This window comes from Typopeltis vanoorti, chromosome 14 (genome assembly GCF_054136105.1).
Source record: "Typopeltis vanoorti isolate ZY-2024b chromosome 14, IOZ_Tvanoo_1.0, whole genome shotgun sequence".
In the NCBI taxonomy this organism is placed as follows: Eukaryota; Metazoa; Arthropoda; class Arachnida; order Uropygi; family Thelyphonidae; genus Typopeltis; species Typopeltis vanoorti.
The window spans coordinates 12,237,684-12,264,989 of NC_143562.1; the positions used below are offsets into that span (position 1 = coordinate 12,237,684).

General features: G+C 36.8%; 1 protein-coding gene across 2 annotated transcripts; it reads right to left on the reverse strand.

Moving 5' to 3' along the window:
* Positions 1–907: 907 nt before the first annotated feature.
* LOC150099234 (uncharacterized) lies at positions 908–24,019 on the reverse strand. 2 transcript variants are annotated; one of them, XM_090404002.1, is made up of 3 exons: positions 23,882–24,019; positions 14,549–15,121; positions 908–1,367 (listed from the first exon to the last, which is right to left on the reverse strand). In XM_090404002.1, the coding sequence occupies exons 2-3, from the start codon at positions 14,976–14,978 to the stop codon at positions 1,303–1,305; spliced, it is 495 nt and encodes a 164-aa protein (XP_090260128.1). In that variant the 5' UTR covers positions 14,979–15,121; positions 23,882–24,019; the 3' UTR covers positions 908–1,302. The 2 variants fall into 2 exon arrangements, with proteins under 2 accessions (XP_090260128.1, XP_090260129.1); XM_090404003.1 differs by lacking the exon at positions 908–1,367 and adding an exon at positions 7,368–7,848.
* Positions 24,020–27,306: the final 3,287 nt, after the last annotated feature.

The window sequence follows — 27,306 nt, forward strand, 5'->3', positions numbered from 1 at the left end:
CTTTTCCCTGCTCCTCTTGCACACCCATTCTCTCATTTTCTATACTCATACCACTCACTTCCCCATTCATAACCACCTCTTCAATCTCTCCTGTCTTACTCTCCCGCTCTTCCACATAACTTCCCACTTGATCTGATTCATTCTCTCTATTCACTTCTCTATCTTCCAGCAGCAGTCTCTCCAAGCGACTCACACCATAACCACTCAAATGCAGTCCATCACTCCCATAGAGCTCACTTCGTCCCTCAAACTCATTCCACACATTAACAAACCATCTCCTCACACATTTCAGCCAGATATCATTCATAATCCTTGCTCTCCGCCTCATTTCACCACAGTCATACCTAGGCAACACGCTAACTACCCTTCCTGTCACACTATTCTCTTTTATTCTTCTAAGCAGCCTCCTGATATCCATTCTGACACACTCCATGTCCTCTCTCAAATCATTCAAATATGGAGATGGCAGGATTTTCTTCAGTTAATAGAATCATCAAATTTCTGATATGTACCTTCAGGCGAAGGGGTGCAGGATAATTATGATAGTACTACATGAAACATTTACATTACTAACTTCTTATCAACAATTTTCCTCCAAATTAATCTGCTATCAGTCAATATTCCAATAATATTGGAATATTGACTGATATTCTATACTTCTAGACTAGAGATTTTATTAAACTGTGGTCTAGAAGCAAATATAATTTCTTAATAACATCTCCTCTCATTTAAAACAGATTTGTGATGATAATGATTCTAATACATTTTGGAAAATGTTAGGAGAGAAGGAAATTCAGAAAAAAATACATCCATAAGGCTTTTTAATGAATAAATGAGAAAACAAATGCACTTTAACACTATTTATTCATAGAAATGATCTTCATACATGTAGAAGTAAATGAATGTGTTTTGATATTACTTAGCAATAAAATTAGTTCCTACAATTTCATAGAGAAAAAAATGTCACCTATTGTGTATTTTAATCTATTAAATAACAATATTCTAAAATCTAAAAGCTTATTCATATGCAAAAGGCTTTTATTTCTTAAAAATTACAACAAAGAGTTGAAATTTGATCACAGTCTCTTCTTTACTCCTGCTGATTCATGATATCATATGTGACACACTAAGATACTAGGAATACTCACATCCAAAATATTTTTATTTAGACTTAAATAAGAACCACATATTTCAACAGAACATCTGTATAGTCAGTATCAAAGACGCCCTTTGTTTGGTCCATCCCATCCAAGATGCAGAAAAACTTTCTCAAGGCTTTTCAAGTGATGTTGAGTTAGCCTCTCATATGGAGATGGCAGGATTTTCTTCCTGGAAACTCAGATTTTTCATTCCAAAATGAAGCAAACCTGCCAAAAGAACATATGCAGACAGGATTAAATGCTCTATCATATGCAGTAATCTTTTTTTTTTTTTTAAACTATGTTACTTGGCTATGACAGGCCACTGAACCTAACATGAAAGGAAAGATGAGATATTTCAGTACCAAATATCTGGCAGCATGATCAGGATGATAAACAAGAAAATAATCAATTAGAAAAGAAGACAAAATCTCTGAAGCCTTCCCAGAAACAATTCCATTAAAAATAAATAAATCAAAACAATAATTCAGAGCTCAGAATAAATGCATAAAAAAAGTTCAAACACAATGCACTTGAAATACTTGTATCCAGCTCATCTATTGCAACAGAAGATGAGTAACATTCTCAATGCGTGCAGAATGAGATCTTAGTTCAGATAAGGTATTAAAGTCAATGTTCAATCCATTTCATAGTGTTCTGCAAAGACGTGAGCAATAAAACCCCTTGTTTATGGTCAATGCAGCTATAAACATTAACCTTCCAAAATTTTGTAGCTTCTTCAAGTCTGTCCTATATAAGTACTGCCATGGAATAGTAAATTTTATAGACATCAGGATATTTCTGGAAAGGAATACTATCTTGTAAAGATTGTAAAAAGGCTTTCCATTTGAACTAGTTTAAAGGAAACTAATGCCTACACTTTGTGATACAGAAGCTAGGCATTGAAAACTCCAACTGAATTATGATAATGAAATGAAGTTCTTATATCTCAGATTTGTGATAGTACATGGTGGTTTCTTAGTATTCAAAAATCTAAAAAAACTTTTCTGGATGACTTAGAATGAAATGGTTGTAGAAAAGGTAATTTTTTATTGTCTACTTCAATCCTAACATATGTAGTTCCATTTTTTATTGTATTAATAATCTCAAACTTCTCTCGGGTGTGGTGGAATGGTTGGCATGAGATACCAACCATTATGGGTGGGCTTTTTTCTTTTTTAAAAAAAAAAAAACGATTAACATGTCCAACCATTTAGAAAGCCATTCAGTCTGTATTACCAAGTGATAACAATGAGTCTTGACAGTATGGAGGGCTGGTGTTAATGATAACACACCCACTAAACATCACATATACTAAGTTTCAGAACTACATGTGACAAAGATTACCTGATAAGTACCCTCAAAGGATGTACAGGCTACTATGCCTGCACTACATGTTTAAGTTTCCATTATTTCTAATCTTCTATCAACAATTTCCTCCAAATTAGTATATTACATGTCAGCACTCCAGTATGGTCATATCTAACATTTAATGCTTCTAAGGCACTTCTGACTAAATCAATCCATCTAGATATCATTCTTCCTCTGAGTCTCTTTCCTGCCATCTTGGCATCAAACACCTGTTTTGCCAATCTTTCCTCATCCATTCTATTTAATTAGTCATACCACCTTAGATTGAATTTATTCACAGATTTCGGAACAATAACAATGTCAAGTTATTTTCTAATATCTTCAATTTTAATATAATTCTGTTATTGATCCAACCTATTCACTCCCCTAATTTTTCTCAGAACTCTCATATCTCTGGTCTCTAGTCTTTGATCAATTGCTTTGTTTCTAACCAAACTCTCAGAACTATAACTTAAAAGAAGAAGAGAGAATAGGAACAGTATAAGAGAGGGAATGAGAGAGAGAGAGAGAGTTGTATGAATGATAGAAGAGGTGAGAATAGGATAAGTGGAAGAGAGGGAATGAGTGTCAGATATAGGAATGATAGAAGACGAAAGAATGGAAACAGCAGGAGAGAGGAAATGAGAGGAATGCAAGAGAGCACAGGGACTAGGGATAGAGTGATGTCATGAAGGCGGGAAAGCAGGGGAGCACAGAGAGAAAGTGTTACAGGAGAGAGAGTGAGGGATGCATGTGAGTAATCGAGGAATAGGGTGGTAAGAGGTGTAATGTATGGGGACTCAATGATTAGTGGAGTTCAAGATAGGAGTGTTTGCCAGGAGGATCGATAGAAAGTGTGACTATGGTACTTAAGATAGGTGAAAGGGTGGATGAGATAATTGTGATGGTAGGAACAAATGACTTAAGTGGTAATGTAAGTAGGGCAGTAAGACATATGAGATTCTTGATTGAGAGGGTACGAAAGAAGACACAGAGAGGAAAGATAGTGTGTGTGTGTGTGTGTGTGTGTGTGTGTGTGTGTGTGTGTGTGTGTGTGTGTGTGTGTGTGTGTGTGTGTGTGTGTGTGTGTGTGTGTGTTGCCTAGGTATGATAGTGATGAGCTGGGCAGTGATATTGAATGGTATAATAGCGAGAATGTGTCAGAAGAAAGGATTGGAATATGTGGATGCTTGGAGTGCGTTTGAGAACAGAGAAGAATTGTATGTGAGAGACCGCTTGCAATTGAATGAGGAAGGACGTAGGCATCTGGAGAGATTGCTGTTCTGAATGAGTCAGTGTGGATGGTAGCAGTGGTGACTTGTGGGAATGGGTACTTGGGAGAAGGGGGATAACATCAGATAATGCTGAGCCCATTGGAGTCTAGAGGGGATAATGCCAGGTATGGAAACATTGGCATTTTTATGCTTTATACTAATGCCAGGAGTATTAGGAATAAGGGAGAGGAATTGGTGGCAGTGATAGCATCAGCCTGACCAAAGATTATTGGGATCATCGAGACATGGTTGACAGAAGAGGATATAACAACAGAAATAGAAGTTGCTGGGTACAGCATTTTTCAGCAGGATAGGAAGGGAAAGCATGGTGGTGGTGTACTGCTTATGATAAGTGACGACCTATGTCCTCTAAGAGTGGAGCTTTGGAAGGCTGTGACACTAATGATTTTGAAAGCATATGGTGTGAGGTGGAGGTGAGCAAGACAGGATATTTAGTGGGGTGTTGCTACAGACTAAGGAGCAAGAGGGTGGGGACCAGGAGATGTTGAGACAGGTGAGCGTGGCAAGTGCAAGAAGAATGATTCTTATGGGAGATTTTAATTACAGCAGTATAAATTGGGAAGAGGAAGATGCATGTAGCAATAAGGGAATGGAATTTCTAGAATTCTTGAAGGACAAATGTCTTAGGCAACAGGTAACAGAGGGAACAAGAGGTTCAAGAGTTTTGGATTTGGTTATAGCATCAGAAGAGTTGATAATAACTGAGATGACATCTCTTCCACCAGTTGGAAAGAGTGACCATATGGTTTTGACTTGGAAAATGAATAGACATGCAGGAGTATTAAAGAGACAGGAACGTATGTGGAATTATAAAGCAGGTAATAATAATAGTCTTAGACGTCAACTTGGAGAAGTTTCATGGAAGGAGAATTGGAAGGCCAGCATATCATTAGTGCTTGGGAAATCGTGAAGGAATATTTGTTAGCAGCAATGGTAAGCTGTATTCCACAAGCGAAGAAGAGGACACAATTTGGAGTAAAGTGGATGACCAACAATATTAAGCAGAAACCGCATGCAAAAAAGAGGCTATGGAAGAGATATATAAGGAGACATGTGAAGAGAAGACGCATGAAGAATATAAGACATAGGCCAGGAGAGTGACTAATATGGCAAGGAAGGCAAAACTGAAAAATGAGAAAAGATTGGCCCATAGATCCAAGGAAAATCTTAGGGTACTTTTTTAGCTATGTGGCCAGTAGGAGGAGAAATGACGGCAGAAGAATGACATTGTGGGATAAAAATGGGAATAGAGTGATTGATGCAGAGGACATAGTGGAATTGTTCAATGAACACTTTATTGGAGTATTTCATTCTGGAGGAGTCAATTTGAATACTAGAGGGATAGGGCAGGTTCGCGGTTTAGAGGTGCAGGAGGAGAGTGTGTTCCAAATACTGCGTACTCTGGATTTCAGTAAAGCTGTGGAACTGAATGGTATTTCACCACGAGTTTTGAGAGAATGTGCTAGGGAACTGACAGTGCCTTTGACCTGGCTTTTCAATGAAAGTCTGGCTGTGAGAAAGGTGCCCATAGAATGGAAGGAAGGTAACATAGTGCCATCACATAAGGGCAGTAGCAGACTGGAAGTGTCTAATTATAGGTCAGTTTGTGTGTCAGTAGTAGTTAGTAAGATCTTGGAGAAAGTAGCGAGGGACTGTATACAGCATTGGGCAGAGGGTAATGTTATCTGTGAGAGTCAACATGGATTTGTGAAGGGGGCGCTCTTGTTTTAACAATATGCTAGCCTTTTATAATAAAGTTACAAGAGCATTAGATGAGAGAAAAGCATATACTGCCATTTTCCTAGAGTTAGCAAAGGCATTTGACAGGGTGCCACATGATAAGCTGATATTCAAGTTGCAGCACATGGGTCTGGAAGTCAGATTTGTCAACTGGATTCAGGATTGGTTGTCCGATAGGTAACAGAGAGTTGTGTATGGTGGAGCAATATCAAAGAGGCAGAAGGTTACAAGTGAGGTTCCACAGGGCTCTATACTGGGAGCTATATTGTTTAACCTTTATATCAAGGACATTGTCCGTGGATTGCAAGGGGATGTGCAGTTCTTATCAAAAGCCTTTGCAAAATCTAAATATATTACTGTGTATCCTTTTCCTCTGTCCATGGAAGCAGTCACTTTATTGTAATAAGTAAGTAGATCACTAAAACATGATCTCCCTTTAGTAAATCCATGCTGTCCATGAAAGATAATACCATTGTTGTCAACCCAATTCTGAATCCTAGATCTCAAAAGTTTCTCTAACTACAACACCTGACACAGATAGGCCTATAGTTTGATGCTTGAGTTCTATCACCTCCTTTATGGAGTGGCACAATCTTGCCCTCCTTAGGAAGTTGACTCAGGGCACATTCCTTCAGAATTCCTTAATTACATCTAGTTTGCTCAACTCCCCATACAGCTCTTGCTCACTTACAGTCAGTCTCTCCTCCCCATCAGCATCTCCTGCTCTCAATTTCTCTCTCCCTCCATGAAGTCACATTCACAAGATTGAAAGACCTTTATGAACTGCTCATTAAGTATCTCCACCATACCTTCCACAACAGCTGTCTTTATACCATTTTCTCCAATCAATGTCATCCTTCCATAATCATTCTTTCTTTTGCTGGCTAGATATCGAAAGAACTCCTTAGGATTCTTTTTGGCTTCATTAGCTAACTGCTGTTCATACCTTACTTTAGCTACCCTCACCAACCAAGTTACCTGCCTTGCCTGGTCTTTGTAATCCTCATGGAATTGGTTATTTCCACTTCTCTTATGCTGCCTCCATAATGCCCTTTTTCTGAGGATCGCATACTTAATCTCTTTATTCATCCATTTCACACCTACCTTATTTAACCCTCTCACCCTTGAATACATTTAGACATTGCATCTACTAGATAGTTTTTGAAAATTCCCCCAAGCTGCATCGATCTCTTCTTCAACTAACTCCTCATTCCATGCTACACCTGCAAGCTGTCTCCTGAGCTCTTCATACCCCCCCCTTGTAGTTCCACATATACCCTTTTCTTATCACACTGCTGTCAACCACCCAGGTAATCACCTCATAGTCACTCTCATCAATTGGCAGGTGATTTGACACTTCATTTATAATTACGTCCTCTGATGAGATGACCAAATCCAAGACCTTCAATCCTCGTGTGCCCTCTGTTACATACTGTCTGAGGTAGTTATCTCTCAAAAACTCAAGAAACTCATTTTCTTTACTTCCAGTTGCTATCTCTCATTCCAGTCTATATTGCCATAATTAACATCACCCATAATGATCACTCTTTTCTTATTTGCTTGGCTAATTTAATTATACATTTCATAGTCACTACCATGCACATTTCCTGGTCTATAACAACATCCAACCAAGTATTTCATTCCATTCACCTCTATCTCACACCATATTGCCTCAAAACCACTGGCACTATTTCCCTCTTGCATCTCTACTTTGTATGGACATAAAACTTCAGCTCCATGTGCTACTGATGACAGAGAAAGAGCACATGGAGCTGAAGTTTTATGTTCTTGCCTATTTTCATAGTTTTGGTCTTTTTATTACTGATTTTTATGCCAAATTTATTATAGTTGTTATTCAATTTAATTAGAGAGTCCTGGAGACTTGATATCTCTGATTCTAATATGTGGCTTAATCCTACTTTCTTTCATAATGTGATCCATATGAATAAGAGTGGAGTAATGTGCATCATCTTACACCTGATTTTACATCAAACCACCTTCCTGTATTTCCATCGATTCTAACTGCTGACCTTACAGAGACTGCCTTTTCCATGTAAAAGTTTAGTTGGTAGTGACAAAAGAGGACCCATAGGGAAACAACATCATTAGTTATATACATTTTGCCTTGCCATATGAAATAAATATGTTTATAAAGTTCTACTATATGGCATGGAAACAATTTGCTACTGGCACATTTATAAGCAGTGACAGTATGTCGAAACCATCCACAAGGTCAAAAAAAATATGTGTTCTTATTTAAATCTAAATAAAAGTATTTATTCCAAACAAGCGCATTCCTGGTATTTTCTGCTTTATGATATATCCTAAAAAAAGAATAATAAATAAATAAAAATAAAGAATAATAAAAATAATGAAATAAATGATTGAAAAGTATGGAAATTTGAATATTGAAAAATATACCACCCCATTGCATAAGGGCGGTAGCAGACTGGAAGTGTCTAATAATAGGTCAGTTTGTGTGTCATCAGTAAGATCTTGGAGAAAGTAGTGAGGGACCATATACAGCATTGGGCAGATGAGGGTAATGTTATCTGTGAGAGTCAACATGGATTTGTGAAGGGGCGCTCTTGTTTTAGCAATATGCTAGCCTTTTATGATAAAGTTACAAAAGCAGGTGATGAGGGAAAGGCATATACTGCCATTTTCCTAGACTTAGCAAAGGCATTTGACAGGGTGCCACATGATAAGCTGATATTCAAGTTGCAGCACATGGGTCTGGATGTCAGATTGGTCAACTGGATTCAGGATTGGCTGTCCGATAGGTATCAGACAGTTGTGTATGGTGGAGCAATATCAAAGCGGCAGAAGGTTACAAGTGGGGTTCCACAGGGCTCAGTACTGAGACCTATATTGTTTAACCTTTATATCAATGACATTGTCCGTGGATTGCAAGGGGATATTCAGTTCTTTGCGGATGATGTGAAGCTGGGAAGGGTTATTAGTAATAGTGCAGATGCAGGGCCGGATTTAGACTTGCTGACGCCCTAAGTTATACAAAACCCAGAAGCCCCCCCAACTGTTTTAAATTACATCAGCTGGTCTTTTTGTTTTTTTATTTGAGGCCCTGGCAAATTGCGAGGCTTTACTGTAGCTTTTTTAGCTTATACGTAAATCCGGCACTGTGCAGATGTGGTAGCTCTGCAAGGGGATTTGAATAAGCTAGATAGATGGGCAAATGAATGGGGCTCTCAGTTTAATGCAGCAAAATGTAAGGTCTTGAGGTTTGGGACACATCAATGGGACGTTGCATACTCTGGGAGGAGTTAAACTGGAGGAAGTAGGAGATACGAGAGATCTGGGTTTGATGATTGATAGAAACCTGAAATTTAGGGGACATATTGCAAAGGTAGTGAAGATAACGCAGAGATTGCTACAATAATGAGAAGGACACTGACCTGCAGAGATAAAATGGTTATCACTCCATTGTATAAGACTCTGATCAGACCACACTTAGACTATTGTTCTCAGATCTGGTTCCCAGGATTTGAAGGGGATAAATTAACCGTGGAAAGGGTACAAAGGCAAATAACAAAGATGGTGTCTGGACTGTACAATGTTAGTTATGAGGATCGGCTGAGGGAGTGTAGACTGCAGAGTTTGGTGAATAGAAGAAGGAGGGGTGATATGATTGAGACTTTTAAACTGTTGAGGGGTGATTACAGGGTTAACACTGGGGAGTTCTTTCGCTTGGTTGAACAGCGGGAAGGAGTCATGACAAGGGGCCATCCCTGGAAGTTATGAAAGGAAACTGTGAGAAAGAGGGTGAGGAGTGGTTTCTTTGCATGGAGGGTGGTTGAACCATGGAATGCATTGCCTGATGGAGTGGTGAGAGCAAGAACGGTCAATGCATTTAAGGAGTGGTATGATAGACTTTGTGTTTCCTAGGAGGGACCTCCCTCGATGAGTCTTGATAGATTTGTGTTTCTTATAAAGGACCTCCCATGATTAGTCTTTTGACTCCATGGAGGCCTGAATAATAATAATAATAAATAAATATGAGTGTATGAGCTTGTAAAAATCATCAGAAATTTAAAAAAAATAATAATAAAGCACACGAAAATCGTAAAATAATAAATAAATAAAAAATGAAATAATATTCAATCTAATATCCACTTTGCTTATGTACTTTTTGTACTTTATTTTATGACTCTCAAATCATAAAATATCTTAGCTGATCAAAATCACACTCCAGTTACCTGCTCAGACAAATATGAAGAAATGTAGTACTGAGGGATCACAAAAAAGTAGCAAGTATCTCCCATCCCAATGTAAATTATTTCCAATAAGTTTCAAATGTTAGCCCAGATGGCAGAGTGAACAGCGCATCCACTCTCCAATGAAGAGGCTATAAGATAAAATTCCATGGTAGGCATGGATTTTTGTGAATGTTTTCAGGTAGTAGATGAATTTCAGCATCCAGTGTGAAATCATCCACCCTGTTTATTGGAGGCCTGAAGAGGCTCAGGAAAAAAAAAAATACATTTTGTCTCTAGAACAGTATTATCTAGCCTACTCATGGTATACTAATATTATTTTACTACACAATTATGTTTATGGTAGGATTCATAAAAAATCCTTTATCACTAATTATATGAAGAGCCAAAGGCTTCAATTCGGCTTTCGCCGAATTGAAGCCTTTGGCTGTTCATATAATTAATAATTTATTAGGACACCTTCTTGGCAATTCTCATAGTAGTATATGTAAGTTCTGTTTGCTACAAACTTGGTATTTCTAGGTCTACCTACTCACTGATGAGACCTCAATAAAGATTCAAACCAGTCTAGGTAGTGACCTTCTCTCACTCATAATGTAGAACAGTAATACAGCTCCTAGGAGCTGGGTTTCACATTATGGGGAAATATCAAGAATAGTGATCGGAGCTTGCTCCACCCTTACCATGAGTTACCTCAGTGTTGCACTCCCTAAAGGGTCGGTTGTAACACTATCCAGGTATTTGCTTACGCTTGGACTCGCCGAACTTTACATGTTTACTATATTCGGCATGAAACTCTTTGAGTTTCTTATTCGGCTATGAAACAATATGGGATATAATATCCCTCAACTTAAATAAATGCTTTATCACATTTTTGCATTATATCTCTTAATTGTGATTTCCTACAAATTTATACTTGAAACCCTCAGTTTCAAGTATAAATTTGTAGGCAATCATATTATTATTATTATCATCATCTGAGACTTCCAGGGAGTCAAGGACTCATAGATCACTCACACCAGCTTCATACCTTCTCTTAAACTCATCAACACTAGTTGCATTCATCACTTCAACATGCAAACTGTTCCACTTATCTGCTCACTGCTCTACAAGAGAAAAATCTAACTCTTGTCCCTTTCTTAACAGTGCACAAACTTAACTTCCACGATTTCCCATGTTCTCTAAACAGCTTCCATATATGAAACTTTTCTCAGACAATATCCTATAACACCCAATCAGAAGTTTACAGACCTCTATCATATCACTCCAACCACTTTCTCCTGTTTACCAGAGTATGCAGTTCACATACTTTCAATCTAGCATCATCATTAGCGCACCCAGGGAGGGGGGCCAAGGCCCCCCACCAAAAAATAGAAAAAAAAAACACAAAAAAATTTCCAAAAATCTTTTCCTAATTAAAATTCATTCTTTTAAAAAAATTTATGTTGTGTTGTGTCTTCTATTTCTATGCTACTTGTGAATTAGCAGTCACATAAGGTGGGAATACCCTATAGCTCTCGGGGAATCCTGGCCACTGTGATCGCAAGGTGAACGAAGTAGTGCTCGGTCACTACTTCGTTTGCCCAAGCCAGGTCAGAGGAGATCAGGTATCATGTATTGATGATCACTGCAGATGCTTAGTCATAGCTCATATGCAATGCGTAGTGTGCATTCTCCAATCGTCTATTCAACTCGGCCCCCTCCAAGATTAAATCCGGAGTGTGCCACTGATCGTCATAATCTAAATTCTATAATCCAGATATAACGTTTGTAACTTTTAGTTGCATCCTTTCCACAGCCTCTTTATCTCATCTGAATCCAAGAGACTAAATCTGTGTCCAATAATCCTGGTGCATGTCGACATCATAATTATCTTCAAAGTTGTATTTGCAATTTTTGCTGTGTGACTTTTGAACTTCAAATTCAAAAAATACAAATAACTTCAAGATCTCTAGCTTCATCAGTTTCTTGTAACAGAAGAAATGAAGAACCAGACTTTTTAATAAATGGGAATGGAAATCTAGTGACTATTGGAAGAGAGATTAGGATGATATGGCAACATTATTTTAAAGATTTGATAAATAAAGATGAAAGCCATACTGGACTGAATGCAGTGATGAGCAAGATAATAAGTCTGGGAGGTTGAAGAAGCAGGAAGAATGGAAAATCTCCTGGTAAAGATGATGTGCTTGTTGAACTGATTACAGCTTTTGGCAGTACAGGAGTGAAATGGTTATGGAGATTAACAAGTAGAATACAGAAGTAGAAGACCTAAGCAGAATACAAGCAATGGAAATTGAAGTTTCAAGGACAATGTTAGCAAAAACAAGAATAAGAAATGTGGATATCAGAACTAAAAAGCATTGCAGAAATGCTTATGAATTCTCACTTGCAAGTGGTTGGGATAACTAATAAGATGAAACCTTTCTTTTAGTGTTGCACAGTGATCAGCATTCATTTTAGAAATTATGGACTTTACACCCATGTTAAGATGAAAGAAGACCAAGAAGAATGTATGAAATGAAATTTGAGGGGAAAAGAACTCTTGTTCTCTTCCCCTCAAATGAAATTGAAAAGACCAGAAAAAGGAAGCATTTGTGACATCAGAAAGAAATGGAGAAAGCGACTTGATTTGCCACACTGACAGTTTCTATTGGAATAGTTATTGCTAAAGAAGAAGCCAGATTGATTCATTTGCTGTCATAGCCCTCCTTCTCAATGCAATACTGTCAGCATAGATATCATGTTGTTATTTATGTAGTTTCTGATATCCAGATTTATAACTGTAAATTTTTATGCATACTTTCAGATAGCTCAATATAAATGACTTACTAGTGAAAGGTTTCTCTCTCTTTAAATATGAATCTTACACAAAAAAAACCTAAAGAACATTAATATTAGTTTCATCATCATTAAATTCTTGTTATCTTTCTCAGAACTCTCATATATGTGGTCTGCAGTCTTTGATTATGTGTTGTGTTTCAAATCCAGATCTCAGATCCATCAGTTAAAATTGTTTTGAACAGTCTTGTAAATAGCTAGCATAGTGTTTTGACTAATGAAGTCAAAAGTCAACCGAATAAATTTATATGAAATACAAATTTATTCAGTTGACTTCCTACCATACCAGATTTGTTAATTCCACTGTCTATTTCTATATTTAATTTGTCATTTTCACTAAAAAATTGTGCCTAAAATAGCTGAAATGTTTTACTTGCTCCATGGGTTCTCTGTTTAGGATGTTGTGTTTCTATCTATTTTCTTTATGTTGCTGATTTTCATAAATTCATTACAGCAGTTATTCAATTTAACTAGAATCCTACTGACTTGTACTGGATTTATTTAGGAGCATGACATCATCTGCATAAAGTGAAGAGATGAAATTAACATCTTCAATTCTGATATTAGGTTTGATGCCATTTTCTTTCATAATACAATCCATACAGATGATGAATAACAGTGGAGATAACATGCATTCATTTCTTTCAGCAAATTTAACATCAAACCATCTTCTTGTACCTTCTTCAATTCTAACTGCTGACTTATAACTCAAATATAAGCTATTAGTCCTATCCAGAATATAAACTGAAAATTTATTCTAGAAACAAAGCATAGAACATTTTCAAGTAATTTTATGTCACCAGCCTCTGCTGTCTTTAGGTAGTCTTGCAATGAAATTCATCTACCATCTAGAGATATTATTATTATCCAGGCCTCCATGGAGTCAAAAGACTCATCATGGAAGGTTGTTTTTAGGAAACAAAGTTCATCATACCACTCCTTGAACCCATTGACTGTTCCCGCTCCAACCACTCTCTCAGGCAATGCATTCCAAGGTTCAACCACCCTCTACGCAAAGAAACCACTCCTCACCCTCTTGCGCACAGCCTCCTTTCATAACTTCCAGGGATGGCACCTTGTCATCGCTCCTTCCCACCGAAATTCACAAAACATCCATGTCCAATGCTAAACACTTGGTCAACCAGGCTGGCTCATGGTTGCTTTCAGATACTGAGATTTTTGATATGACATGCCACAAATTTCAGAAAAAAAGTAGTCTGTCATGTGTGAACTCTCAAATGTTCTTTCAGATGAAAAGATTGTTTAAATGATTTCCCACAAGTTTCACACACAAAAGGTTTCTCATTTGTGTGAATTCTTATGTGGTTTTTCAGAGAACTTGATAATGAAAATGATATCCCACAGGTTTCACATGTAAATTGAATGTCACTAGTGTGAAGTTTTTTATGCTGCTTGAAATGATGAGGATCTGAAAATGATTTTTCACAAATTTCACAGGTAAAACATTTCTCATTAGTGTGTATCCTGATGTGTTCATTCAGATAACGAGATCGCTTAAATGATTTACCACAGATGTCACAAGAAAATGGTTTCTCATTTGTATGAATCATTGTGTGTTCTTTCAGATGGCCTGATGATCTAAATGCCTTCCCGCAAGTTTCACATATAAACAGCCTCTCATTAGTATGAATCTTCATGTGTCCCTTTCGATGACTAGATTGTTTAAAAGATTTTCCACAAGTTTCACATGAAAATGGTTTCTCATTTGTGTGAATCATTTTATGTTCTTTCAGATGATTTGAATATCTAAATGACTTCTCACAAGTGTCACATATAAACAGTCGCTCATTAGTATGGATCTTCATGTGTCCCCTTAGATGACTAGATTGTTTAAATGACTTCCCGCAAGTTTCACATGTATATGGTTTCTCATTTGTGTGAATCTTTGTGTGTTGTTTCAAATGACCTGATAATGTAAATGACTTACCACATGTTTCACAAGTAAACAATTTCTCAGTTGCATGAATCTTTGCATGCTGTGTCAAATGACCTGCTAAAGTAAATGACTTCCCACAAGTTTCACATACAAATAGTCTCTCATCAGTATGAATTTTTATGTGATTTTTCAGAGAACTTGATAATATAAATGATTTACCACAAATATCACAAATAAAAGGTCTGTCACTATTGTCAAGTTTTCCGTGTGGTTTCAGACAACTAGATGGCATGAATGACTTCCCACAAAGATCACAAATAAATGAGTCTTCATTATCACAAACAGTTAAGTGTGCTTTCTCTTGTCCTGACTGTTGATATATCTCACTACATGTTTGACATAAAAATAATTTACTGTTAGTGTGTCCTTCTGTTTCTGTGAAACAAAATATAGAATTCTCAACTTTTAGAGTTTGCTCCATAACTATCCTTTATACAAAATATTAGTTTCACTGTTTTCATGGAAAGACCAGTAAAATATTTTGCATTAAACTCCAGATAATAGAGGTATAATTCAACTATTAACATTTCTCCTTAGCTTCTTTTTGTATGTTCCAATCTGTGTCTAGGAAGAAAAGAAAAAAAAAACATCATTTGTCTGTATTTGTTCTTCTTATAATAAGCAAATACATTACCAAAAAAGTGCTTCTTTATTAAATATTATTATATAAAAATAACATACGAGGGTGGTCTGAAAAGTTCTCGGCCTAACAATGAAAAAACGAAATTTATAATTTCAAAATTATTTTTATTTTTCAACATAATCTCCCTTAACACTAATACATTTATTCCAGTGATGCTCCAGCACCATTATCCTGTCTCTGTAGTGGTTTTCAGTAAGATCTGCAAAATACCCCTCTACAGCTGCAATCACCTCTTGATTCGAAGAAAAATGCTGACCAGCAAGGAAGAGTTTTAGTTTTGGGAAGAGATAGAAGTCAGAGAGAGCCAAATCTAAGGAATAGGGTGGATGTTCCAACAATTCATAGTGCAGATCTCTTAATTTTCCCATCGCCAAAACACCTTTGTGGGCAGGTGATTGTCCCGATGAAAGATGATTTTTTTCTTCTGCAAACCAGGTCTTTTCTCAAGAATTTTTTTGTCTAGTCTGGTTAAAAGATCGGAATAATATTCCCTGGTTACTGTTTTACCATTTTCAAGATAATTAATAAACAAAATGCCTTTGGCATCCCAAAACACTGATGCCGTGACCTTTCCTGCTGATGGAACTGACTTTGTCTTCTTTGGCGCTGAACAACCGGCTTCCGTCCACTGTTTTGACTGCTGTTTGGATTCTGGTGTGCAATGGTGAATCCAAGTCTCATCCATAGTAATAAATCGATGCAAAAAATCAGTTTTATTCTTGTTAAAACACTCCAAGCACTGTTCAGAGATTTTCATGCAAGTGCATTTTTGACCTGCTGTGAACAAGCGTGGTACCCATCTCGCACAAAGCTTTTTCATTTGCAATTCTTCATACAAAATATATGCTATATGTTCTTTTGAAATGCCTATAGTCTCAGCAATTTCATGACTTTGACTTGCCAGTCATCCAATACCATATTGTGCACTTGATCAATGATTTCTGGCGTTGTTGCACTTTTTGGACGTCCTTCACGTGGATCATCTTCAAGGCTGGTACAGCCATGTTTAAACTCGGCAACCCATTTCTTAATTTTCGAAAATGTAGGAAAAGAGTGCCCATAAAGTTTTATGACCTTTGAATGAATGTCTTTTGGTGTTAAACCTTCTTTTACAAAGAATTTTATAACCACGTGATACTCAATTTTATCCATTTCAAGGGATACAGACAATGCTTTTGCTTCATATAGCTGTATAAAACAAACTACTTGATAGAATGACTTGCAATTTCACATGGATGCTTATGACAGATGTACCAACTTAGAAAAAAAAAATCGTGCTGATATTGTTGCCATCTATGGTCAAGGTCGAGAACTTTTCAATCCACCCTCGTATAATAAATTGTACCATACATTAAAACATTAAACATAACTGCTAAAGGTAAACATTCTAAGAATTAAAAGAGATGTGCAGCAGTCCACATATTTTTACTGCTCAACTCATCCTTTATTAATATTTCACGTATAAGGAAACAATGAAGGTAGTTGTGGTTGGTGGAGACGGAGAGTTGTAGAGTAGGTGCCCTCCCTCGATGAGTCTTTGGACTCCCTGGAGGTGTTATGTAATAATAATAAAATAATAATAATAATGAGACTAGGTGGCTAGGAATTCAACACAAATAAATATCAGTATTAAAGGTCATTATTTGATACCATAATTATAAGACATCAGAGAGCACTGGATGTGTATTGTACATAAGAAAAAAGATGGTCTCTAGTGAACTTAGACTGCATAAATCATACATTTCTGGTAGCAGTTATCTTTTGTGTGTAAGCATAAGTTGAATGGCATGTAGCTCAGCAAGTATAGGTACTGCATTCAAGGAATCTGAATTGAGTCAATGTCACAAAAAATGCAACACATTCAATAACTGTTTCAGATCTCAAACTTTTTGTGTGGACAGTTAAGAAATTAGAGTATTCTCTTTGTACATAAAAGAGCTGGAGATAATGATGGAGTGCAATCTTCCCATAGGGGAATACTATAATGGTCACTGCAGAGAATGTTATACAAATTTATACCAAGAACCTGTATAATCTCTTTCAGACACATATCAAACTACAATTGGAATTGAACCCACTTCCTAAATCTCTACTGAAGAGCAACACCAATATGTCAACAAAAGAGATGCCATGGCCCAACACTACCAACCATCGGGCATGGCCATGTAGCTCAAATTAATCTTTGCCTTATGTCATGTCAAGTTTGGTGGAAAAGTTTGTATTATTTATTGAAAATATGTTCATTTTGTTCAGAAAGTTACATGAAAAAAGAGATTTGGAAAGGTTAGTTAATAGAACCTTTTATAAACTTCAGGTGTAGAAAGATTATACTTCTGGTTGACAGTGGGAGTAAGACTGTGACTGGCATTCCCAACAGATCAGCAGCTACTACTTAGCAAGGAAAAATAAAGACATGATAAATTTTGAAGACAATGAAGAGGAAAGTTTATTAAAAGTTGAAGATGAGGATGCAGAATTTTTTTTTATTTAATTTACCTTAACAAAATACAATTGCCTTTTATAATAAAGTGACAAGAGCAGTTGATGAGGGAAAGGCATATACTGCCATTTTTTTGGATTGTGCAAAGCCGTTTGACAGGGTGCCACATGATAAGCTGATATATGTAAGTTGCAGCACATGGGTTTAAACGTTAGGTTAGTCAAATGGATTCAGGATTGGCTGACTGATAGGTATCAGAGAGTTGTGTATGGTGGGGCAATACCAAGAAAGCAGAAGATTACAAGTGGGGTTCCACAGGGATCAGTACTGGGACCTTTATATCAATGATATTGTCAATGGATTGCAAAAGGGACATTCAGTTGTTTGCGAATGATGTGAAGCTGGGAAGGGTTATCAGTAATAGTGCAGATGTGGTGGTCCTGCAAGAGGATTTGAATAAACTAGACAGATGGGCAATAAATGGGAGTGTCGGTTCAATGCAGCAAAATGTAAAGTATTGAGGTTTGGGAATCCATCGATGGGAGGATGCATACTTGATTGGAGGAGCTGTACTGGAGGAGACAAGAGATCTAGGGGTGATGATTGATAGAAAACTGAAATTCAGAGAGCATATTGCAAAGGTGGTGAGGGTAACTCAGAGGATTGCTGCGATATTGAGAAGGATGCTGACCTGCAGAAATAGAGTTATCATTCCGTTGTATAAGGACCTGATCAGACAACACTTAGACCATTGTTCTGAGATTTGGTCCCCAGGATTTGAAGGGGATAAATTGACTGTGGAAAGGGTACAGAGGCAGATAACAAAGATGGTTTCAGAACTGTACAATATGAGTTATGAGGATCAACTGAGGGAATATGGACTACAGAGTTTGGTGGATAGAAGAAGGAGAGGTGATATGATCAAGACTTTTAAACTGTTGAGAGGCAGTTACAGGGTAGACAATGGAAAGTTCTTTCACTTGGTAGAATGGTGGGAAGGAATGATGAAAAGGGGGCCATCCCTGGAAGGTACGAAAGGAGGCTGTGAACAAGAGGATGAGGAGTGGTTTCTTTGCGTGGAGGGCGGTTGAACTTTGGAATGCATTGCTTGAAGGAGTGGTTGGAGCAGGAATGGTCAATGGGTTCAAGGAGTGGTATGATAAACTTTGTGTTTCCTAAAAACAACCTCCCACGATGAGTCTTTTGACTCCATAGAGGCCTGGATAATAATAATACATTATAATTCTTCTGAAGTAGCTTATAAAGCGCCTCTGCAGCTCTGTCAGTAAAAATGATGCTCTTTAGTTGAAAAGATCAGGGTTTCAGTCCTATCTACAATATTGTAGACCCCTTCACACAAATTTTCATCTGAAGATTAGTCAACTGGACTCAGAAGACCGTGGCAGGAATTTTTCTCCCAGAAACTTGAATTTTTCATCCTGCAAAACAAATACACCAACTGAAGAATGCATGTAAGTAATAGACATATATATGTCTGTTACTTACAGAGATATATATAGCTAGGACATATGTAGCTATCATAGCATTAATTAAGGTTTCTTTGAAGCCGAGTTAGTTACTTGGTCATGACAGGCCACTGAGCCTAACATGTAAGGAGATGATGGATTAAGGGTTTTACTGACTGGTCTGCTCTAAACCAGCTACACCTGTCCTAAGAAAGTTGCTATAATTATGTGTTCCTCAAGGCTAATTTCAGCTAATCTCACCATATCAGTCTATTCAAAATGGGTAGGAATGATTCACAAATAAAGTATAAAGGAATGGTAAGTGATATTTAAGCAAATCAAGGGAGAAATCATTTAAAAAAAATAAATAAATAAAATAAAATAAATAAAAAAAAAAACCTCTCTAAAACAGCCTGCAAAAACAGCACTTCTTGAGAAGTTTTAATATACACATACATTCCAAAACACTAATGACTTGCAATGAAATACAAGTCCCTATACCATAAGTCATTTGGTAATAATAATAGCGTAAGGTTTAGGAGATGTGAAATTGATCCATGAAATATTTCATCTAGAAATGACTGCAATGATTTATTAAAGTTATCAACAGTTCAGAATTCCAGTTGGAAGTAAGAAGAATCACATGAACATATGGAAATAACTGTGTATATATATATATATATATATATATATATAAGTTAAGATGATCATATTTCTTGCAAGGTAGTAATGATAGAAATCCCTATTAATGTCTGCTTGTAGGATGGACTTCAGTAAACAGTGAAAGATAATTTCAACCAGGTCCATGAATGATTAAGAGCAAAGAGCACTAGTGTATGCTGTCATTCTGTATTTCCATGTTGAATCTAATTGAATGCTAAATGTTTCAATGTTGAATCTAAGAGGATGCTAATTACACATGTAAGCAAGAAAGAAGTATATACTCCACTGTCACGAGATGAAAAGGAAAATATGGTGGGCGGTAGATGGCATTGATGGAGATGATTCGTAGTAGAGGTTCGGTGTAGTGATTGACAGTTGTAGGTGTCCTCCCGTGATGAGTCTTTGGACTCCTTGGAGGCGTCATGAATAATAATAATAATAATAATAATATCAATGTAGCAAAGCTAAACATCCCATTCCATTTACCTCTGCATATTAGGCTCAATGGCCTGACATGGCCAAGTAACTTGTCTTCTTTGGAAACCTACTTAATGCTCTGATAAGTTAGTTAATCAGATCTGTATAGTGTATTATGGCTATCAATTGTGAGTGTCTGTTCTTTTGGCTGCTTTGCCTGTTTTGTGGGATGAAAACCCTTCCACCTCCATATAAGAGAAATCAGCTATCTAATTCACCTTCAGTTGGAAAGCCCTGATAAAAATTCTTCACATCCAAGACTGGATTTGAACCCAGATCTTTCGAACCAAAGTGCATCACTGAAATTGAATGAGTTACAGAGGTGCTGAAAGTTCAAATATATGAAACTGGATATTAGAAAATTCTCTACAGGAGTGATGTCAAAAATGATGTAGAATGATATTCATTAGCATGCCACCAAAAATATTTAAAGCAGAACTTCTTTACCTGGAATAAACATATGTTTTCAAAGAGGAAATAATTATTACTATTATTACAAGGAACCTCCAAACAGTCAGTGACTCATCAAGGGATGTATGACTCACCAATGTCATACATTCTCTTGAATTCACTTATGCTATTTGCACTCCCAACCTCCAAAAAGCAAGCCATTCTAATTATGCACTGCTCAAGAGAAAAATCTACCTCTCACCCCTTTTCTTGGCTGCATTCATTCTCAACCTTTATAGATGACCTCTTCCCACTCTCCATAAAATGAAAATTTCCATCTACTGGTATTGTTATTTGATCCTGATGGACTCCACTTCATACCAAATAGCTTCAAACTCACTGCTACATCGAAAACCGTTACTAATATTGCGATCGTTACAATCAATAACTGGACTCGATCATCCAATATCATTAGCATCATGCCCCTTCCTCTGCTATCTTGCCTATCCTTCCTAAAAATACTGTACCTTTTAAACTCAATATTATTATTATTTAACACCCTCCAGGGAGTCCAAAGACTAATCGAGGGAGAGTGTGCCAACAGCATCGAACGATTGACCCCCTTCCAACTACTAACCATGCTCAAACTTGCTTAACTTTTTGCATGAGCCATTAGTAACAGAGGCTCTACCAATCGATCAACCTTTGCTAGTACATCTGCCTCAGAGCTATTTCTTATTAATGCCAATAATCATGAGGCCACAAAGTATTCACTACAGCAAAAAAAAACTCAACCCCTTTGTCCCTTATACACTTGGCATTTGTGTACAGACAGACAATAAGTCATTCTGGCTTCTTCATACTGGAAGAAGCCAGAATGAAGAATAAGAAAGTAAAAATAGCCATTATGTTATGTAGATATGATAACATGGAATTAAGGAGGGTTGTGATAGCCAATGATTTGATGCATAGGCTGTGTAGAAAGAATAGCTGTGAGTTCTTGGATATGTGAAGTGAGTTTAAAGGGAGAAGGGATTTATATAAGAGGGATAGCCCACGTTTGAATGTTTGGTATCAGGAGTCTCAAGAAATTATTTATTGTTATATGAGACCTAACACAAGAAGTCAGGGAATGATGCAGATCTGTTGTAATAGCTAAGTTATGCAATATTATATCAATGACACAAATATGATCAGTAATGGAGGTGAGGCTGATGAAAAGATTATGTATTTGTTCGTCTGGTTTGGATATATTAAAGTATGAGTCCAGATGTCTGATATGAATAGGAATCTGAAAGTTGCCCTTGTGGGTCATGCAGACTGAGGAGAGAATACAGCAAAGCATGAAGGCTGCATGACCCACAAGGGCAACTTTCAGATTCCTATTCATATCAGACATCTGCACTCATACTTTAATAAATCCAATCCAAAAGTATTGCTAGTTGTGAGAGGAGTTTTTCTGAATTAGCATTCTAGAATGGTCAAATTAAAGTTTCACTTCAAAAATAAACATAGCGTTTTAATTTATTTCCCTATACGTCATTTTGACTTTTTGTAGTATTTTTGGTGTGTATTGAGAGGGGCGGCAAACTCAGGGACAGCCCCGGGTGGCAAAAGCTCTAGCTACACCACTGTTGAGACCTCCAGGAAGTCAAGAACTTATCAAGGGAGGCTATACATCACTCAAACCAGCTGTCATATTTTCCCTTAAATTCATTCTTGATGTACCTACTATTTCAACAGGAAAACTATTCCACTCACTCACTGCTTTGTGATGGAAAAATCTAGCTCTTATTTTTTTTTTTTTAACTATGGACAAGCTTAACTTCCATGGATGCCTGTGTTCTCTCCCCATCTTCCATATAACAAAAAATTATATCAGATGATATCTTATAATTCAGAAGTTTACAGACCTTTATTATATATATATATACATTTGCTTTCAGAATGCATCTAAGCAAGTAAGAATCTATCAGACAGTATTAATGTGCACACACAAAACTGCAACAATTGAGATTTATAATGCAGGAACTGATTCTCTGCAGAAAGCATTTACTTGCAAAAATACAATACTTACCTATTTAAGCTGTATTTGGAAAAATTATTTAATTACCAATTAAGCAATAAGTAACATCTGTACTATTCTCCTTTTAAAAAAATGATACTAATAAGGGATTGTCAATCTTATGTGAATAGGATAGTGAATTTCATTTATCCTTCAAGGTGTGATGTTAATAAGCTAGCTGTCAATTTGTAAAACTGTTCATAAAAAATATAAAATAATAATAACTAAACAGACCTACTGTGCACTAAGTCTTTTATTCTCTTATATTTAAAACACATTAAAAACATAAAATGTAGCCGTGATTAAAAGTATGACAGAGATGAATAATGAAACATAGTGGCATACTGAGGGAGTTAATAACACGCCAAGATATCTATTAATGGCATATTGAAAAAATTTGGAAATTCCTACCTACTCTCCCAGCTCAAATATGTTCAAGTAATAGAAAGATTCTAGATAAGACATATATTTTTCTTTTGTGGTACCACAAAACAAGACAAGCCAAATTATACTATGTTTTGATTAGTCTTTTTTGAATTAATCTCGGATGAAATGCAAAAATATGGTATTTGGTTTAAATAATAAGCAGTTTTATAAGCCTAAACTTATTCACAATTAACGAATTCATTATTATGGTCGGGTTAATACCCCCCCCCCTCCATCTTAGTGTTCTCATACATCTTTCAAGTACGCTGTTAAGAGACTTACTATCACAAAGTAATGTCCATAGGAAACTGAGAATAAAAAGCAGATTTTATTCAGCATTAACATGAAATTTTAGTCGCTTTGGCTAATTTAATTACATGGCTGATTCTTTCTACGGCAGTGTTCTGTTTTCTAGTTGCTGTTCTGGTCTCTTTTTTTATATTTCATTTTCACAGCCACTATTCTATATCGTACCCATTCCCGCTTGATCAGCTGGTAAACGCTACTGTTTGTTTACAACAAAGCTTGAGTTGATACACTATCTGCAAAAGCAGCTCCGGGAAAACTCATACAGTCTCTAAGTTTATAACGGTTTCTTTAAAATTAAAAAAAAAAAAAAATTGTAATTATTTCGCTATTCCTAATGTATATTACCCGAAGTAACTAGAACCAAACAATCGGCGATAACGCCGAAACAAAAAAACCTTTTAAAGGTGCACACTATCTTCCATAACTATTTTACGAGTCTACTCACCTCAAATTAATTCGACTTCTTGATCTATGTGGTCAGAATTAGCAAATCTCTTTATGGTATATCTGTAAAGACTCATAATTTCGCGAAAAACTCCGGTTCTCTTTCATTTCTGACCAAATTCATTATTTCAAGATTATAGTAAAAATTATTTCAGACTCCAGATAATGCTTAAACATGGAGGAAGATGATGAGGCGTTTGATTATGGAGGGCGTGTTTGCTTCTTGTGTGATTTATGGTAAATTATGTAGTTCGTATATATAGTTTTGTTTTAACTGTGATAGTTCTTAGTATTATTAGAGGAAAAAACATTAGTGAATTGTCAGATAAGCCAATAAATATGAGTGAAATCGATCCCGATGATTTCATTGAAACACTAGATAGGAAACTTCCTTTAAATCTGCTGAAAAAGTTGTTGAAAAAATTTGAAGTCGAGTGGCCGGGTTTCCTGAATCTGTATTCTATGAGAGGAAATTACAGAAGGAGAAGACACAACTCCAGGGGAAGAAAAATTAGACTTGGTGATTTTCTCACCCACAGATTATAAAGAGGTTCATGTGCGCAAGAAGCGCAAAACAGCAGAAACGCACAGGGGGGCGACGGGATGGAGGAAGACGGCCCCATTGCTGACTCCTATACCTCTCCCAAAGGGAAGGTACCTCCGATTATTCTGCGGGAAAAACAGAAATGGATGACTCTAAGATCCGCTATGAAAGATCTGTAGATAACTTGCACAGGAACAACAACAACAAAAAAAAAAAATGGCGATGGCATAAAGATCCAGTCTGCCACAGTGGAAGATTATCGTAAAGTAACTTAAACGATGGATGGCCTGGGTATTTAATACCACACATTCTCCCTCAGCTTGGAAAAAAAAAACAAAAAAAACCTAAAGGTGGTGCTCTGAGGAGTGTCAGATGAACTCACCACTGAAGAGATAGCAGCAGATCTCTACTACCACTAACCACCAGTTAAGGTTAGCAGAATGTTAGGAGGTGACAAATGCCCGATGCCACTAGTTTTTGTGGAGATTCCAAAACTTCTTCAAATATATTTACGATCTAATATCAATCTGTGGGCTCAAGATTACACCTGAACCTTTGAGGAAAAAGCTTCATTGGGTCAGTGCCATAGATGTCAGAAATATGGGCATGCACAAAAGTTTTGTAAAGCTGACTACAAATGCCTAAAATGTGGTGAAGGCACTTCGCTAACACCTGCATCAAGTCCAAAACCACCCCAATCAAATGTGCCAACTAAATAACAAAAGGATAGTTACAAATAATCAGTCCACTTCTCTTTCTCGCATTCATGTATCAGAAGCTTTGGTTCCCCAGTATCACGAAGTCCAACATAAGAAAGCAGAATCTCCACAACCACAGGGAGGTTTTTAAGAGAGTGAATAACCACCGTCAGGTATGACCTATGCCGACGTGGCTCGCCCGATGAAGGTAGCACTAGGATCAGGACTAATCTATCACATCCATGCAATCATTGGCTTCTCTCGCTAACATGCTTCAAGACTTCAAATTAAGTGGATATTGAATTCAACATTACTTCAAAGCCGAATAGAGAAACTATAAGAGTTTCGTGCCGAATATATAGAAACTATAAAAGTTTCGACGGATCCAAGCGTAAGCCAACCTTTTATGACAGGGGCAACTCGTAGTAAAGCTGGAACAAGCTCCGATTACTATCCTTAGTATTTTCCCATAATGTAAAACACATCTTCTAACGGACATGTATGATGTTATACATTATGGGGGGGGTCGCAACCTAGACCCCTTTTCGTCCTTTTTTGAGGTGTATTTAAGTAAAGGCCTCTCTAAAAATTAGGCGATCCCCAAGACCACTCTCTACGAGTGACCGAAAGACCGTCCAATTCAGCGTTGTTCCACTCAGTGAAAGGCTCATCCCATCACCAAAAAGAACTACTCAGCGTTAGCTCTACCCAGTGTCAGGCTCACCCTACCACCAGACAGAGCCATAATCTCAGCGGTGGCCCCCACTCAGAGACAGGCAATAACCTTCCCCAAGCAGAACCTCTCATACCTCCACGAAAGGGACCACTTCTGCACAAAGGCACATCAGTGGGAGCCAGACCCAGATGTATGTAAATACTCAGGTTGTAGTGAAGCAGAGCTTATACTTTACATATGAGTTTCTAAAAAGGTGTCACATCACAAAAGGCACCCAGAATTACTGAAATAAGAGAGCCAAAAGACTTCACTTCGACAATGCACAATTATTCAAATTAAGTGGATATCGAATCCCACATTACTTCAATGCCGAATAGAGAAACTAAGAGTTTCGTGATGAATATATAGAAACTATAAAAGTTTCGGCGGATCCAAGCGTAAGCCAACCTTTCATGACAGGGTAAACTCGTAGGTGGTGCAAGCTTCAAGACTTTAGTAAATCCAACTCGTCACTAAATTCTACAAAAACAAGAAACACATTCTGTTCTAACAGTACTAGGGTGACCATAACGTACCGTTTTGAACGGGACAGTACCGTTTTTTTCATATTTCCCGGCCGTCCCGTCGTTTTAATAAAATGTCAATTTTGTCCCGTTTTCAATAAAAACTATAAATGTCTTTAATAATGGTCAATCATAAATTATTATTTATAATCTATAATGGTATATCAATATTAAGGATACCAGTAATTTGTATAACCATAGAGTCACATTCTTCGATACTAAATATCGAAATCTGCAATGATTTATTCAGAGAAAATGAAAAAAATAAAAAATACATGTTTGGCAACCCCTTCATTTCTCACTGTAGCGTTAGGTTTTGTTTTGCCTGTATGCTAACCGGTGGCCTTGTTGTTCATTGCCGGTGGTTTAAATTTTTTTTTTTTTTAAGTTTTAATTTTATTTTTGAAAGCTTTAAGTCTAGAGGCGAAATTGCAGTTTTAATGAAGATCTCCAGAAAGAATTCAAATTTATTAAACTGGACAAGCTGTGTAGTGATGGAACAAAAGTGGTATGCGAACATTGTAGTGTCCATTTTTTCGTTACTCATGGAGGCAAAAGCGACATCAAACAACATCTTCGTAGCCAGAAACATAAGGATGCTGAAAAGACTCTGTCTTCGGTTAAAAACATCAGCTCATTTATGGTGAAACGTGATGGTGATAGCGAAAGCGATAAAATTGCAATTGACGCTCTTGTTGCTTATCATACTATGCATCACAGTCAAAGTTTTCGCGCAAATGATCATGTCGACATTGATAAATAAAATTTATGAACCAAAATTTTCTTCAGGGGTTCCAAATCAGAAGCAGTAATTACCAACGTTTTATCACCATAAATATTGTGCGAAGTAATAGAGGATTTTAATAAAAACAAAAAGTATTATAGTCAGTTTAGATGCATCAAACAAAAAAGACATCAAACTTTTTCCAATCATTGTGCGGTACT